At 34.7% G+C, this 13,542-nt stretch overlaps 1 protein-coding gene and 1 long non-coding RNA gene across 11 annotated transcripts in view; one reads left to right on the forward strand and one right to left on the reverse strand.

Annotated features, from left to right (window-relative positions):
• Positions 1–13,542, forward strand: part of LOC124354481 (G protein-activated inward rectifier potassium channel 3-like) — a 164,242-nt gene that overhangs the window by 130,930 nt on the left and 19,770 nt on the right. For 8 of the 10 annotated variants that reach the window (XM_046804962.1, XM_046804965.1, XM_046804967.1 and 5 more), the window contains one exon: positions 3,543–3,663. In XM_046804962.1, coding sequence (XP_046660918.1) covers positions 3,543–3,655 — 113 coding nt within the window. In that variant the 3' untranslated portion in view covers positions 3,656–3,663. Of the gene's footprint in view, positions 1–3,542; positions 3,664–8,700; positions 9,097–10,093; positions 10,286–13,542 lie in introns of those variants that run through there. The other 2 variants (XM_046804963.1, XM_046804964.1) reach the window with 2 other exon arrangements.
• Positions 10,328–13,542, reverse strand: part of LOC124354484 — a 31,495-nt gene continuing 28,280 nt past the window's right edge. The window contains exons 3-4 of the long non-coding RNA XR_006921684.1: positions 11,024–13,172; positions 10,328–10,529 (exon numbers count right to left, since the gene is read on the reverse strand). This is a non-coding gene — a long non-coding RNA (uncharacterized LOC124354484). The remainder of the gene's footprint in view (positions 10,530–11,023; positions 13,173–13,542) is intronic.

Here is a 13,542-nt window from a genome sequence, read left to right on the forward strand (position 1 = left end):
ATTATTATTCGTGTACAATAGCTGATGAGGTGTGGTCATTTATCGTATACTATAGCTAATCGGGTGTTATTTATAATGCTCACTGTAGGTAACGATTAATATTATTCGTGTACAATAGCTGATGAGGTACGGTCATTTAATATCGTATACTATAGCTAATCGAGTGTTTTTTATAATGCTCACTGTAGGTAACGATTATTATTATTATTATTATTCGTATACAATAGCTGATGAGGTGTGGTCATTTAATATCGTGTACTATAGCTAATCGGGTGTTTTTTATAATGCATAATGTAGGTAACGATTATTATTATTCGTGTACAATAGCTGATGAGGTGTGGTCATTTAATATCGTATACTATAGCTAATCGGGTTTGGTGTGGTCATTTAATATCGTATACTAAAGCTAATCGGGTGTTTTTTATAATGCTCAGTGTAGGTAACGATTATTATATTATTCGTATACAATAGCTGATGAAGTGTGGTCATTTAATATCGTATACTTAGCTGATGCAATGTTGTGATAGTCATAACATTTTAAGTGCCACGCCCGGTAGTATTAGTAGGGAGTATTAGAAGTCATAAAACTCTTACCTAACAATACTTAGCTGTTTAACAATTCACACACCTAATGTACCTGTAACCTTAAGATTTCGTAAAAAGATTTAATAACATTTTGCACACCAGTCTCGTTACTTGTTTACAGTGGTGTTTTCGATCACATTATCGGTCGTTACAAAAATAGGCGAGATAGCTCTACTTTCATGCCACTTAGAAGTTCAATTTTAGAAGACCTATGAATTCTATGAATGCCATAGAAGGGATAAGGCGTTGCTTTCCTCCCTTTGTTATAATGAGGGGATCCGTGGGTAACGGCTGCAGTCCTAGCTATGTTTTGGGAATAAACTCCAATCATGATAAACAAAAACAAATAATATGGTAATTTCCAATACAATAATTAAAAATATAACAACGCACCTGTGCAATTAATACCGTAGTAATGTAGAATGTAAAAAGTATATAGTTATATTATAAAAAGAGTCACAGATCATTTAAATCCGATATTCCAATACGAGTACTGAAAATCAGTAACAAGAACCAGCCGTATACAAAAGCGCAGACTACCACACAGTTCAGCCTTGTAACTCAATGCTATGTTTAATAAGTCAACAGTGCAACGACTATATTTCAAATAGTTATGTCAGGTAGTTGGTTGTATGACATAGATGGGTGAATACCTCTTGAGATCGTGTCTATCCACGAATTCTACACGAGCTCAATCCAGAACAATAACCGATGATATCATGAAGGAGCTTTTGGAAAAATACGAGTTCGCATTACGTGCTTGTGTCCGAAGTTACTAAAGCCCCACAATACCAGTTCTTATTGCCTCTCTTACTTTGAATAAACCATACAATCTATCCTCAAGTTGCAATTGTATGGATGTAGTATAATAAAGATGTGTTTTAGCAGGAGGCTTAACAATGTGATTCTTATTTACGTGACATTCAGGAATTTCACTTTTTTCTAGGGAGAACAGTCGCTATGAGCTGAAAACCGACAATTCTCGACTAAAGAAACAATGTACCAGATTTATACAGATTACACAGAGATGACATAGATGAATAAACATATGTATACCACTATTATTAGAGCTCTCTTAGAGTTATATTAATTTAATTATTAAAGCCTCTATATATAACCAACTGTAATTATAAAAAATATTGTAATTTTAAGTTTTTAACCTGTACTTGGCCCGCTATTTCTAACTCAAACGTGAACACAATTCTAAGAGAATATCTATGCAAATCCAAAACTAAGATTGAAATCAACAGAAAATATTTTATTTACTTTTAATTGATTAGATATGGTGTCTCTCAAAGATTAGTTTTGGGACCATTTTTATTTCTAAGTTGTTTGTTTGCAAATTTGATGTAGTTTAGTAATTACGTGTATATATTAAAAAACAAAGATGTTAACAGCATTGACGCGCACAAATGTAAAAAGTGTGCGGATTTGATATGAAATACTCTGACAGATGCGATATCAGGTTAATCTGAGTAGTAGAGACGACGCGGTCCGCTCTGTCTGTCCCTCATGAATACTGATGTTATTCATGGCATCGCTCGAGAGAAATAACCTTGCACGCGCTCAAGCGGAACATCGTCCGACGTTGCCCCCTTGCCCCCTCTCGTCTAGCCACCAGCTTTAGATTCAATTATGGCTCTTCAGTTTTATCATTTTACTGGCCAAATGGGCCACCACCTTTAGATCGTCATTGATGATAAGTCAGTGTATTTTGTGTACCACAACTATAAACAAGACAGACTTGGTCTTCTAAATTTTATTCAAAACGTGAGATAAGCGTCACTATTAACTATTTTGCAATGCTTCTAATCTTCTGGATACTTTTGTAGTTTACGTTGATATATACATTTAGTCAACTTACTAAAAGATAGGTGCTCTGGAAACAATTTAAAACTATTTAATTGTAGTTTTATTTCTAAGTAAGGTAGTATTGGTCTGTATTTAAGGAATAGAAACTACACGTGACTTGTAACTGACCATCTCTTCTTCTTAAATATACTTCATGAAGTTAAATAAACAGTTTCACCCGCATTATAATTTTGTGACTTGATAATGGAAACGTAATTAAGATATTAAATAATGTATTGATATGCTACATTTACAGCAAAGTCCCAATCACATATGCAACATTTCGATTACAATATTCATTTAACTGGAATGAGTCTTGCCAGATCGTTAATAATATTTTTATGTAAATATATGTACAGCCATGGCACTGGAAAATACATTTTACAGCTACAAATCGGCGAATTTACGTTTAACATATAAATGCAAATATGTGTTTTTGTAATACAGAAAGCACATATTAAAATTAATTGTGACTGTAAATTAACTCTATAACACGAATAGTACTTATTGAAACCAACAATTATATTTGTTACAGGCTCGAGTTTTCGGTGTGTGTGTTGCAATAGATTCCAAAATTGAATTACGTAATTAGTTCGATCAGCTTATCTTCTATGTGTGTTATGCATGTATGTGTTTCTTGTTTGTTTATCTTCTCAATGAAATGAAATTGTCAGTACTAAGTATATAATTAAATAAGTTTAGATGACATCAGTTGTGGATACAAAGGTTTTAATCGTGATACCGAAAACTTTTTAATGTAGCCCCACAGCGTTTCTATTAAATCTTGAGAATTAGCAAAAGGTTTCTTTAAGTTATTAAAAACTGAAATTTTTCAAACAATCTATGACGTGTCCATTCGTTTTTCACCTAGAATGTTTTATGATTCTTTCAAATTTTTCTTATAATTCGAGAAACCTTCTTAATTTTTTCCTGAACGAATCTATTTTTAGTGCTTTATACTAGTATTAACTATATCGTCCAGTCAATTTCGTTTTTCGTTAAATGTACAGTTTTAGTCTTCCTCCATATTGCTCCAAACTTAGTGTCCTCTGCGCCTCTTAGACTCCTCTTTGCTGCTACTGTATCAGACCCTGTTATTATTCCAGATATCCAGAAGTACCCCGTGTCCCCTGACCTGACCAGCGTGGAGTCCCAGAGTGTTGGTGACAGCTGTATCGTTCAGCTCCAGCACGTGCCAGGCCCAGAGTCTAGGATCTGACATCACAGGTAGGATCATGCTCGTCAATTACTTTAGAGGGCAATTACATATAAGTTACGTCAATATTCAATAATCTTTGTTCAATAGACTAATTATAATTAACAGGTTTAGACATTATTATTGACTACCTTAATACGATTTAACCCTCCTAGTGAAGAATATGTTTATTATGAATGATAGGTGCATTTGGAGTGTTTCGCTGGGGGTTTCTTAAAAATTAATAAAAATTATTAATTTTATTGAAAATACAACATATTATATACCAAAATATTCATAAAAACATAAAGAACGATTTTAAAATAAATAAAACTACTTACCTTTGTACATATCCCTTAAAACTTGCTCAAAAATTAAAAAAAACAGTTTTTTGAAAAAAAAAATTTTTACCACAAAAACCACATAGTATAAAACTTACTAGACAAAGATTTGAAGATAGCCAATTTTTTCTAAATTTCATGAAGATAAATAATATATACAGTTTTCGCACAATATTTTACTTGAAAAAACTGTTATGATGGAAATATATACAGTATGTACATGGAAGAAACCCTTCCATTCACTCTTAGGCACTACTACTATCATGCTTTCTCTTCCTCCCTTGATACTTTGGTCTCCAAAAATGATCCAATTAATGGAAACACCAACTCTATGAACACCAGAATTGCATCCTGGACACTAGAATCCTGATCTTCCCCTTTTTTTGTGTGGCCACATACAATACATAGCCGCTCTTGTCTTCCTGGTAAGCGTTGGAGGGAATGGCCTGCACCAGGATTTGAATTATAATCATCGGGAAAATTGTCTGCACTGATATCACTGTCACTCACATCACTCATTTGTTCTTCTAAAACATTTCTAATATCTTGTGAACGTAAATCATCCGCCATTTCGAACTTATTACGATCGGAATAAACGAAATAACACCGATAAAACACGCCGACACAACTCATAGGTTAGCGGCGCGGCGGTTAGCGGCCGCGAGTAAAACACAACGTCGTAACAAATACCAGCTATTTGTTAATTATTCTTTTAACAATTCATCTGGAGACAGATCTAGAGGAAAGAGGAGACGTTTCTGTACACAATGCAGTAAACAACGGCCGAATTTAACCGAAGATAGCCGAGCAGCGATGACGAATTCGAAGGCATGTTTGAACGTCGACGCATCGACCTCTATCATTCATATTAAACAAATGAACGTCGCTAGAGCGGCTTCTATCACTAAGAGGGTTAATGTTTCTAGATAATATTTGAATGAACTAGCAGTACATTAATTAATTTTGAATTCATAATTTTTTGAATAAGCAAAATTTTTGAAAAGCTATTTCTTATAAGAATGCTTCACTTTTTGGACAAATACAATCAGCTCTCAAGTGAACAATTTGGTTTCAGAAAGGGCAAATCGACAACAGACGCAGTTGTGAGTCTTGTCGATATGATTGTAGAGGGAATTGAATGTCGAAACCACACAATGAGTGTGTTTTTAGACCTGTCCAAAGCATTCGACTGCGTAGATCACGGTACACTGCTCGACAAACTTGAGTCCCACGGCATTCGAGGCGTGCCTCTTAAATGGCTTAGCTCGTTCCTAAGTCAGAGATCCCAAGTTGTCCAAATATCAAATAAATCATCCAAACCAATAGACCTGAGATATGGAGTCCCTCAAGGGTCTATCCTCAGTCCTGTGCTTTTCCTGCTTTACGTGAACGATATAAAATCATCGCTTCTGCATGGAAAATTGGTGCAGTTTGCCGATGATACGACTCTTTTTTTCAATGCAATGTCAAGCGAAGTTTTGGAACAACAGGCTTTTGTTGACATCAACAACTTTGTCCAATACTTCCACAGCCTCAATCTAACAACAAACTCTTCAAAAACCAACGTTTTAAATTTTGCCTTGCGCACTGCAGGCAACCAGTGTGAGCCGCCCATTTTGTTAGATGACTCCACACTGGAAGAAGTCTGCTCTTCAAAATTCCTAGGAATGCACCTCGATCGAGGGCTGACTTGGAATGAGCACATTGACCATGTTTGCGCAAAAATCTGCTCAGGCATTTTTGTTTTGAGATCTTTAGCCAAATACTGTCCGAGTCAGGTACTGATTACGGCGTATTACGGCTTGATTTACCCCCATCTTGCCTACGGAGTGGTCCTTTGGGGAGCTTGCGCAAACACTCAGTTTCAAAGAGCATTCAGACTCCAAAAAAAAGCAATTAGAGTAATCGCCAAAATCAAATTTAGAGAGTCGTGCAGGGAAGCTTTCAGGAAATTGCAGCTGTTGACTCTGCCGTGCCTCTACATTTTGGAAACAACTTTGTTTTGTGTGAGTAAATGTGCCTTAACCAGAGGCCAAGACATACACATGTATGAGACGCATGGCAGAGCAAACTACCGGACTGGGAGACACAGAACGGTAGTTTATGAACGCACCCTCGCAAGCGGGTGTGCAGTTCCTCAACAGACTGCCCAATTCAATTAAACATGCCCCAACGTCTAAGGCGTTAAAGACTCGCCTCAAACGCTTCTTTGTGTCTCAGGCATTCTATAATGCGGGTGAGTTTTTGGCATTTGACTGGGAGACCGACCAATTAGAAGACTGATTCTGCTGTGCTAAGTGGGCTGCATTGGCGAAGAATGAAAGAGGCGTGATTGTAAAATTGTAAGTATGAATGTGTAATGTGTGTGAATGCTTGGAATTTTAGAAACCCCGTATTGACGTTTGCTATACAATGTATATACAATGTCGCTGCAATAAAAAAGATTTTGATTTTGATTTTGATTTTTTTGATAATAGGACTTTCTCAAGGCACGATCTTTAAACCAATCTTATTTCGCTCATTTATCCTAGCCACTAGGTTATGTTTAGCGTACGTTACACAACAGCAGCACAACACACCATCGCAGACGCATGGGAAAGAATGCTCCAGCATCAGATGTTGTCTAAATGTCTTTTCTTACTCTTGAGCATACGCTATATTCAAGGGCATGCCCGACGATTTTCAGTACCTTTTTTCACTAGCGTAGATGAACGGAATTAGCCTAGATTCATATACGAAATTGAGCACTCATTTCATTAAGCGTTTCTAAAAATATGTTTACTTTGTTATGCACTGGAATCGGTTAGGGTACAATAGGAATCCTTTTATACAGGGTGTTTCAGAACACTCGGCCGCAGCCTCCTGCGATTATACTGTTGACATAAAGCGATGCAATTAACTGTATTCTTAATAAATATAACACTGCGAACATCACAAATTTTTTTTTTCTTATTTAAAGTGCGGTGTGTTAAAAAATGGTTGCATATCAAAAGTTTCTAATTTCAAAAGATTAGTTATGTGACATACTTATAACCACTCTACCTCCATGCTCCAGAAATATACCTGATTTGATTCTGGCGACAATTATATGAATGCGGCATACTCGAGCTTTGTTTAATTGTTTCAAACTACGCTTTTGCACTTTACACACACCGTAAAACTATATGGATGATTTAAACTTATTGTCATTGATATTGCTGAACTTACAATAAGTGTGAAAAGTTTTATGGCATATAATGAGTTATAATTAATAACTTTAAGGGTTTTGCTTGCTTTGTAAAATTAAACATACGACCAAACACTAGTTTCTGTTGATCTGATCTGTAACAGGCTTGAAAGAGATCTATGCTAAAAATTTTAGTTCAAAACAAAAATAGTGATTTTTGAGTTTTATAATGATTCTACCACATTCCGATGAAATTTTTCTAAGCGAGTTAGTCTGTTCTGAATCCTAGTGGAAATAAAATTAAATTTCTATTGGAACATATATTTTATTGACAGTTTTTACACGGATCGTATGACGTCATCCTACTGGATAAAATTACGATTTCACATTACTTCTTTGCTGTTATTATCCTGCTATATGAAAGCTTGTAACATTAGTTTTCGTTAATAGTTAAACAAGGTTGAAAATTTCTATGCTTCCTTGATTTTGTACTGTCAAAATTATTTTTCTCTTCAAGTTAAAGTCTTTACTTGGTCATAGGCTGCCACGTGATAGTCAAAGTCCAGCTACACGTATAATAATAATAACACTGTGCTTCGGCTAGAACACAATATAATTTCATATTTCCATATCTACACGACCTATATGAGTATTTCAACTTTCGATATAAAACGATGAATACGCAACGATCCAATCCAATCCAATCCAATTTCGACATCATTGCTTTAATTTCGCGATGCAGACAAGGGGAATGAGACAATGTCGAGACCATATCTACAATTGAGAATAGCACATACAACTATGTCGAATTTGCCTACAAGGATGAATTATATTGCTTCGAAACGTTTCTTTTGATAGAACTTGAGATGAGCTTCACTGTTCCATCATTAGGCCTCATGTACTTCTATTCTGACAACTGTGACAAAATTCAATCTGCCTAGGTAACAATTAATTGCTAGATATACCTAATAGGGAATACCTCATGCTTGGTCATAGTTATTTTCCCATTTTTAGCCACCTGGTAATATGTTGCATATAAGAAGGAAGGCAACGTATATTACAGTGTAAGGGTTTTGAAAGAAAAGTAGTTATCTTTTTCAAAGTAAACGTTTAACACATGCCTGGCTTTGTAGAAGTCTTGAGGTGTACGAAAACAACTTTTATTACATTTAACTTCTTAGTTAACTATAAAGAATTATAGTTTAAAACAAAGATTTTAGAGTGATATTTCTTTAAAACCATTAATGAGTTCTGTTAATGTTAAACATTTCTAGTTCCAGCTGTTAACATTGGTTGTTGTTTAGTCACAAAAATCTAGTAATGAAACTGATCCCTTGAAATTTAACCTATTGATGTTTATGATGGGACAAACAAATATTCAAACCTCCTAAATATTTATAACATACTTTACAAAGCCAAAAGCAAACGAGCCTGCGATAGCTCTCAAGCTGGGTATGAGTGAATTTAATTATATCAAATTTAAATGATACATTTTATTAATACACAAAATATATGACGTGTTTACTAGTTTTAAATATATTTATGTTGAATTATGATTTCAGTGGTATTGAAGTTAATGCTGGTCGTAAGCAGATTTTTCATCTATAATAGATACTAGATTGGATCTGTTACCCAACACTCACGTGTTGCCGACAGCCGTTTGACGGTTATTGTAGCCACTTGTGTAATCGATGAGAGAACAATGTAATGGACTGAAATAGAGTCATACACAGTGCCATCTGCTGGGCGTTACAGTAGCTTGCGAATCTGGTTTGACCGGTGTAACTGAGTTTCGTAACTCAGTTTACCCCTTTACTTCAATTAACGCGGGGTTTCACCTTCTCCTAGAACCTCGCAGTCCGTCTTTCAGTTAATTTATTTTGTAATCTTTAGATGAAGTATAATACAACTTATTACGTTAGAGCGTGCCGAATAAATAAATTGTAATTTTGATCAGCTTAATGTCTACTCTCTGTGTTTAATAATTCCATTGACAATCCTCCATATTTATGATTAAGGATTATTATCACAATAACAATGCTAAACCAAAACCCGAAAGTATCCTAATCTTGTGTGGTTTCCGGGCTGAAGAGGTAGCGTCCTGCAGCGGTCCCACGGGATCTTCCACAGTTAAGTCCATATTGACAGGAGAGTGATCCTTGGGACTTTATAGAATCAAGTGTCCTTCCTTCTCGTACATCCTCCTAGGGAAGGCGAACTGGAGACACTCATTACTTCAACTCTTCATGAAAGATATACAACTACCGAAATGTTCCACCTACTTGTTACCAGTACTTGAATCACTCAAATGTTTCTAACCATTTCTTAGTAACATTTGAATACATTGGTTTCGCCGCAACCACTATTTTTAACTGCAATAAGGACAGTTAATGTACAGTTCTGTAGTTTAAATGTGTAATAATAGTGTTTTAGTAGAGCAAGTATAACATTAATACATACAAAATGTAAAAAACCATTAACAAATAAAATGCATCTTCGTAATATTTTAAAACACTTATCCAACGCATATGACAAGTACAAAAATAAAATGTTTAATTTCTTGTTATTTGTTACTGAAACATTTTCCAAATTGTGTAAAGATATTAATAATTATTAATGGCTAGCCCGATCCTTCTTAAATGATGTCATTGCCAGTCCGTCTATAACTCTTGGTAGAAAAGTCCTAAAGACTATAAATAAAGGCCTACCTATATTTATGTTCAATATATGTTTTATACAATCCCATTTGCAGTTCATTTTACTCAGTATTTTCTTATGTGTAAACATCAGTTCGTTTTGTTTCGATAGTTCGAAACTACTGAACTGATTTAGATTAAAACTGTTATAAATAAAAGACAGCTATTTCACGTTGGATTCATTCTAGTTCATAAGGAATGTAAAAAAAAACATGTCAGCTGATGCCTTTTAACTGATAATAACTTTTGTTGCTTCCAGATTGTGCAAGAATACCTTTAAAGTGGTCGTACTCGCATATGCTTAGACGGATTTTGTTAATAAAAATTCTGTTGGAATTGTAATAAAAATTTTAAAATAGGTTTTACTTTATATTTGTTTTACAACTTGTATCGAATAGATAAAACACATGGGGTTTGATACCGCTGAGGTCGTAGTAATGTATATTAGATTTGCAAAGATTTCTTAAATGTTTAATTGTGGTGTATAAACATAAAAGCACCATTTCTAGATGTTAAAAATAAATAATTTATTGCCACGTTGCTGCCAAACATGAATTACAATGAACTAAATGATGTCATAGGAGTGTGCTTGATGGGAATTTTGCATACGAACTTGTTAATTATAAAACCTGATTTCCCTTTACATTATGTCGACTCACGAGCGTGGGCGTCACCATCTTGGCTCTTCGTTGCAGCTGTGGTCGGAAACAAAATTAAGATTAGTAGTAAACTAGAAGTTTAAAAGCACTCGAAGTTGAAATTAGAGACTCGGTTGAACTCGCCTAAAACAAAATCACGACTCAAACAACTGGTACAAACTGCACTGTTTATTTTTGTTACTTGCCTTTAAATGTTTTCAATCACACCATTATTTTTTAAATGGTTCTCTTATTTATCACTATCTCTGTGCGGATCTTAGTATCTGTAGCTTTAATAGTTCTATGACTATTAATAAAAAAAAAATAAGAAATTGCAGCTTTCGTCTAAAGTATAACTCTCTCTTAGAAATGACTCATGTTTTAGAATACTTATTTGTTTGAAACATTGAGTACTATTAGCCATACAAGTTTGTAACACCCTTTTCTTAAAACTCGGTATATACGGCAATTGATTTTGGAAGTCCTTGATATATTTCCTTCTAGAAAAGCAAGACAAAATGTATTGCATTGTTGCGATTTTCACAACTTACCTCAGATGAAATTTCTGCTGAGGCAATGTGGAGTCTATCCTGGAGCAGTAAGACGGGGCAGAGTGCAGTCATTCGGTACGTTAGTATGCTGTGAAGGGATTTTCTTTCATTAACTACGATTTGCCGCAGTAATACTAGAGAAATATTTTCTTTTTTTTTTAGGTGGCTTTTATAGGAGTCCTTGTAGAATTTTACATCGGGACAGTACAGAGGGTGCAATGTTAAATCTCGGAAATTATGTGGTAAGTTTTTCACTCTCTGCCAGGGTTTAAGGACCATTAGAAAACATTTGGCTTCAACTTCAGGCATTAGAGTGTTTACTCAAATAAGGAACCATAATAATCCGAGGTTTATTAACTTCTTTACGTTTATAGAATTCCAAGGTGCTATAGCTTAATTGATTTAATCCTTGTTTCATCATTATGTTAAATGTGTATCAATAACACGGACAATATGCCGGAGGACGTTCTTAAATTTCAAGTTGAAAGCAAATAAAGGACCTTAGAGAAATTTGAGTGCGCCCCCCCCCCCCCAGGGTGATCAGGCATATAGATACGGCCCTGGACCGGTGTCGATTACCTAATGTGAGGTGTCAATGAGGTCGGCCTACCATTTCCTCATCAACGAATAACTGCTTGGGGGAGGTCAGACCGCCCAGTGGCTTTGACCTTGGTGATGAGCGTGTCTTCCTGTGAGATCAATCCGCTGCAGAGCTGCAGCTTGTCTATATTTATCCCACATCTTGGATTCCATGTGCAATGTTCCTAAATACACTAAACTATTCTATTTTCAATTTTTAAAAATTCTTAAATGACTACATTTTCATATGGTTTTATCTTGCTTTACTGTTTCAAATACAAATATATATTTTATTTGAACTAAAGATAAATAAGTTGGCATAGTTGGCTTAATAGTGACTTCAGGGTGCTTGGAGCATGTCCAAACCCCGCCCAAACCGTCAGAGGTAATAGATAGATAGTGTATAAAGTCTTTTGATAAATGTATACTTTTACTAAAGTGTTCTCTCTCGTCAGCATTGCGTTCTTTTACAGCTTTGAAAACAAATGAAAACAAACATGCTCATTTAGGTAAAACATATTCACATTGTATAAACTGATATTTCACGGCCAGTCGTCTACTCTGAAGAAAAGTATTAGAAGTAAACAGTGCGAATGAATGATAATTATGAGGAGGATTTAATGTACACCTATCGGAATATTCATTTTGGCTTTTTTGTAAACATCTAAGTAAATTCATCCGTACAGGATATCAGTAAACATTTACTGGCAATAATAAGTTATTAAATTAATATTAAATAATTTGTTCTCACTCAAATAAGGATTCTTAATAAACTAAACGTAATACTTCCATTAAACTTTGAATTAAAATAGTTATAAATTTGTAGTTTTTCAAAACTGAATGGTATTAATTTCAGCATGGATAATTGATTAAAAAATTTAACAGAGCTGGAGTAAGGTCGTTATAATTAAAAATTATAGTATCCATACATTGCAACTTGTAAACATAATAATACACGTGCAAACAAAATCATTTCTTATGTAGTTGTCATCTGGAAATATCAAATTGAAAATTCATTAAATCAAAAGTTTTATAGGCAAATTTATCCAACCTTCTTAAAGAATCTTCAATAGTAATTCTTTTTGAAAATTTAGAAGCCTTGTTATCTTTAGATCTTAAAATAAAACGAAAATACTGTCGCACAAAACTTAATTTGACTTGTCAAATGTTTAGAGATTATGGAGACATTTGCATAATTTAAATAGCAAATATTTCTGTCGGATTTGGAGGAAATGGTTTCAATATGTGGCTGAAAGTCTATTTAAATATACAGTTCAGAAAAACTTGTTCTGGCGGCTGGTAACCACGCTACAAATGTTTTAGAGTTTTTATTTCAAATGACATAAATAAGACGTCAGTGCTCGCTTTGGTATGAACAACATGCCATATACTACCTGAGTAACTATGTGATCAAGTGAACACTGACACAGCTTGTGTTGCTGCACAAGCCACCTCGATTACGTAACTGTTGACTCGCGTGATCTCGCGAATATATTCTTCCCAGGGATCTCAGTTGTAAATCCTGTCAGATTCTTCTCGGAAACCACAATCGGTGGCCTTGTTTTTGTTCCTAAAAGCAAAACAATATTATTTCTTAGATACCTTCTACCTCACATAGTTGTTAACCTAAAAACTGGTTGTGGATATAAAATGTCAATTTTAAAAGGTTTCATAATTGCCACGTATCAAATGGTCATTTTACGTTTTTTGTAATTGACCTTTCCAATGAAGTAGTTCCAAAGAGGGGATGGGATCTGTAACAGATTTGGACGTAAACATGTTTACAATCGACGAGTGTCAGATTTTTGTGAAGAGAAGCCCTAAGTAATCAATTCCTAATTCTACATCTAGGAACCTAGATGTGGTTTCCAAGCAATGCGATGTAATTAGATGTGGTCTGTGACATTGTTAAAAGACTTACGATACACAATGTCTTTTCA

Source organism: Homalodisca vitripennis, chromosome 2 (assembly GCF_021130785.1).
Source record: "Homalodisca vitripennis isolate AUS2020 chromosome 2, UT_GWSS_2.1, whole genome shotgun sequence".
NCBI classification, from domain to species: Eukaryota; Metazoa; Arthropoda; class Insecta; order Hemiptera; family Cicadellidae; genus Homalodisca; species Homalodisca vitripennis.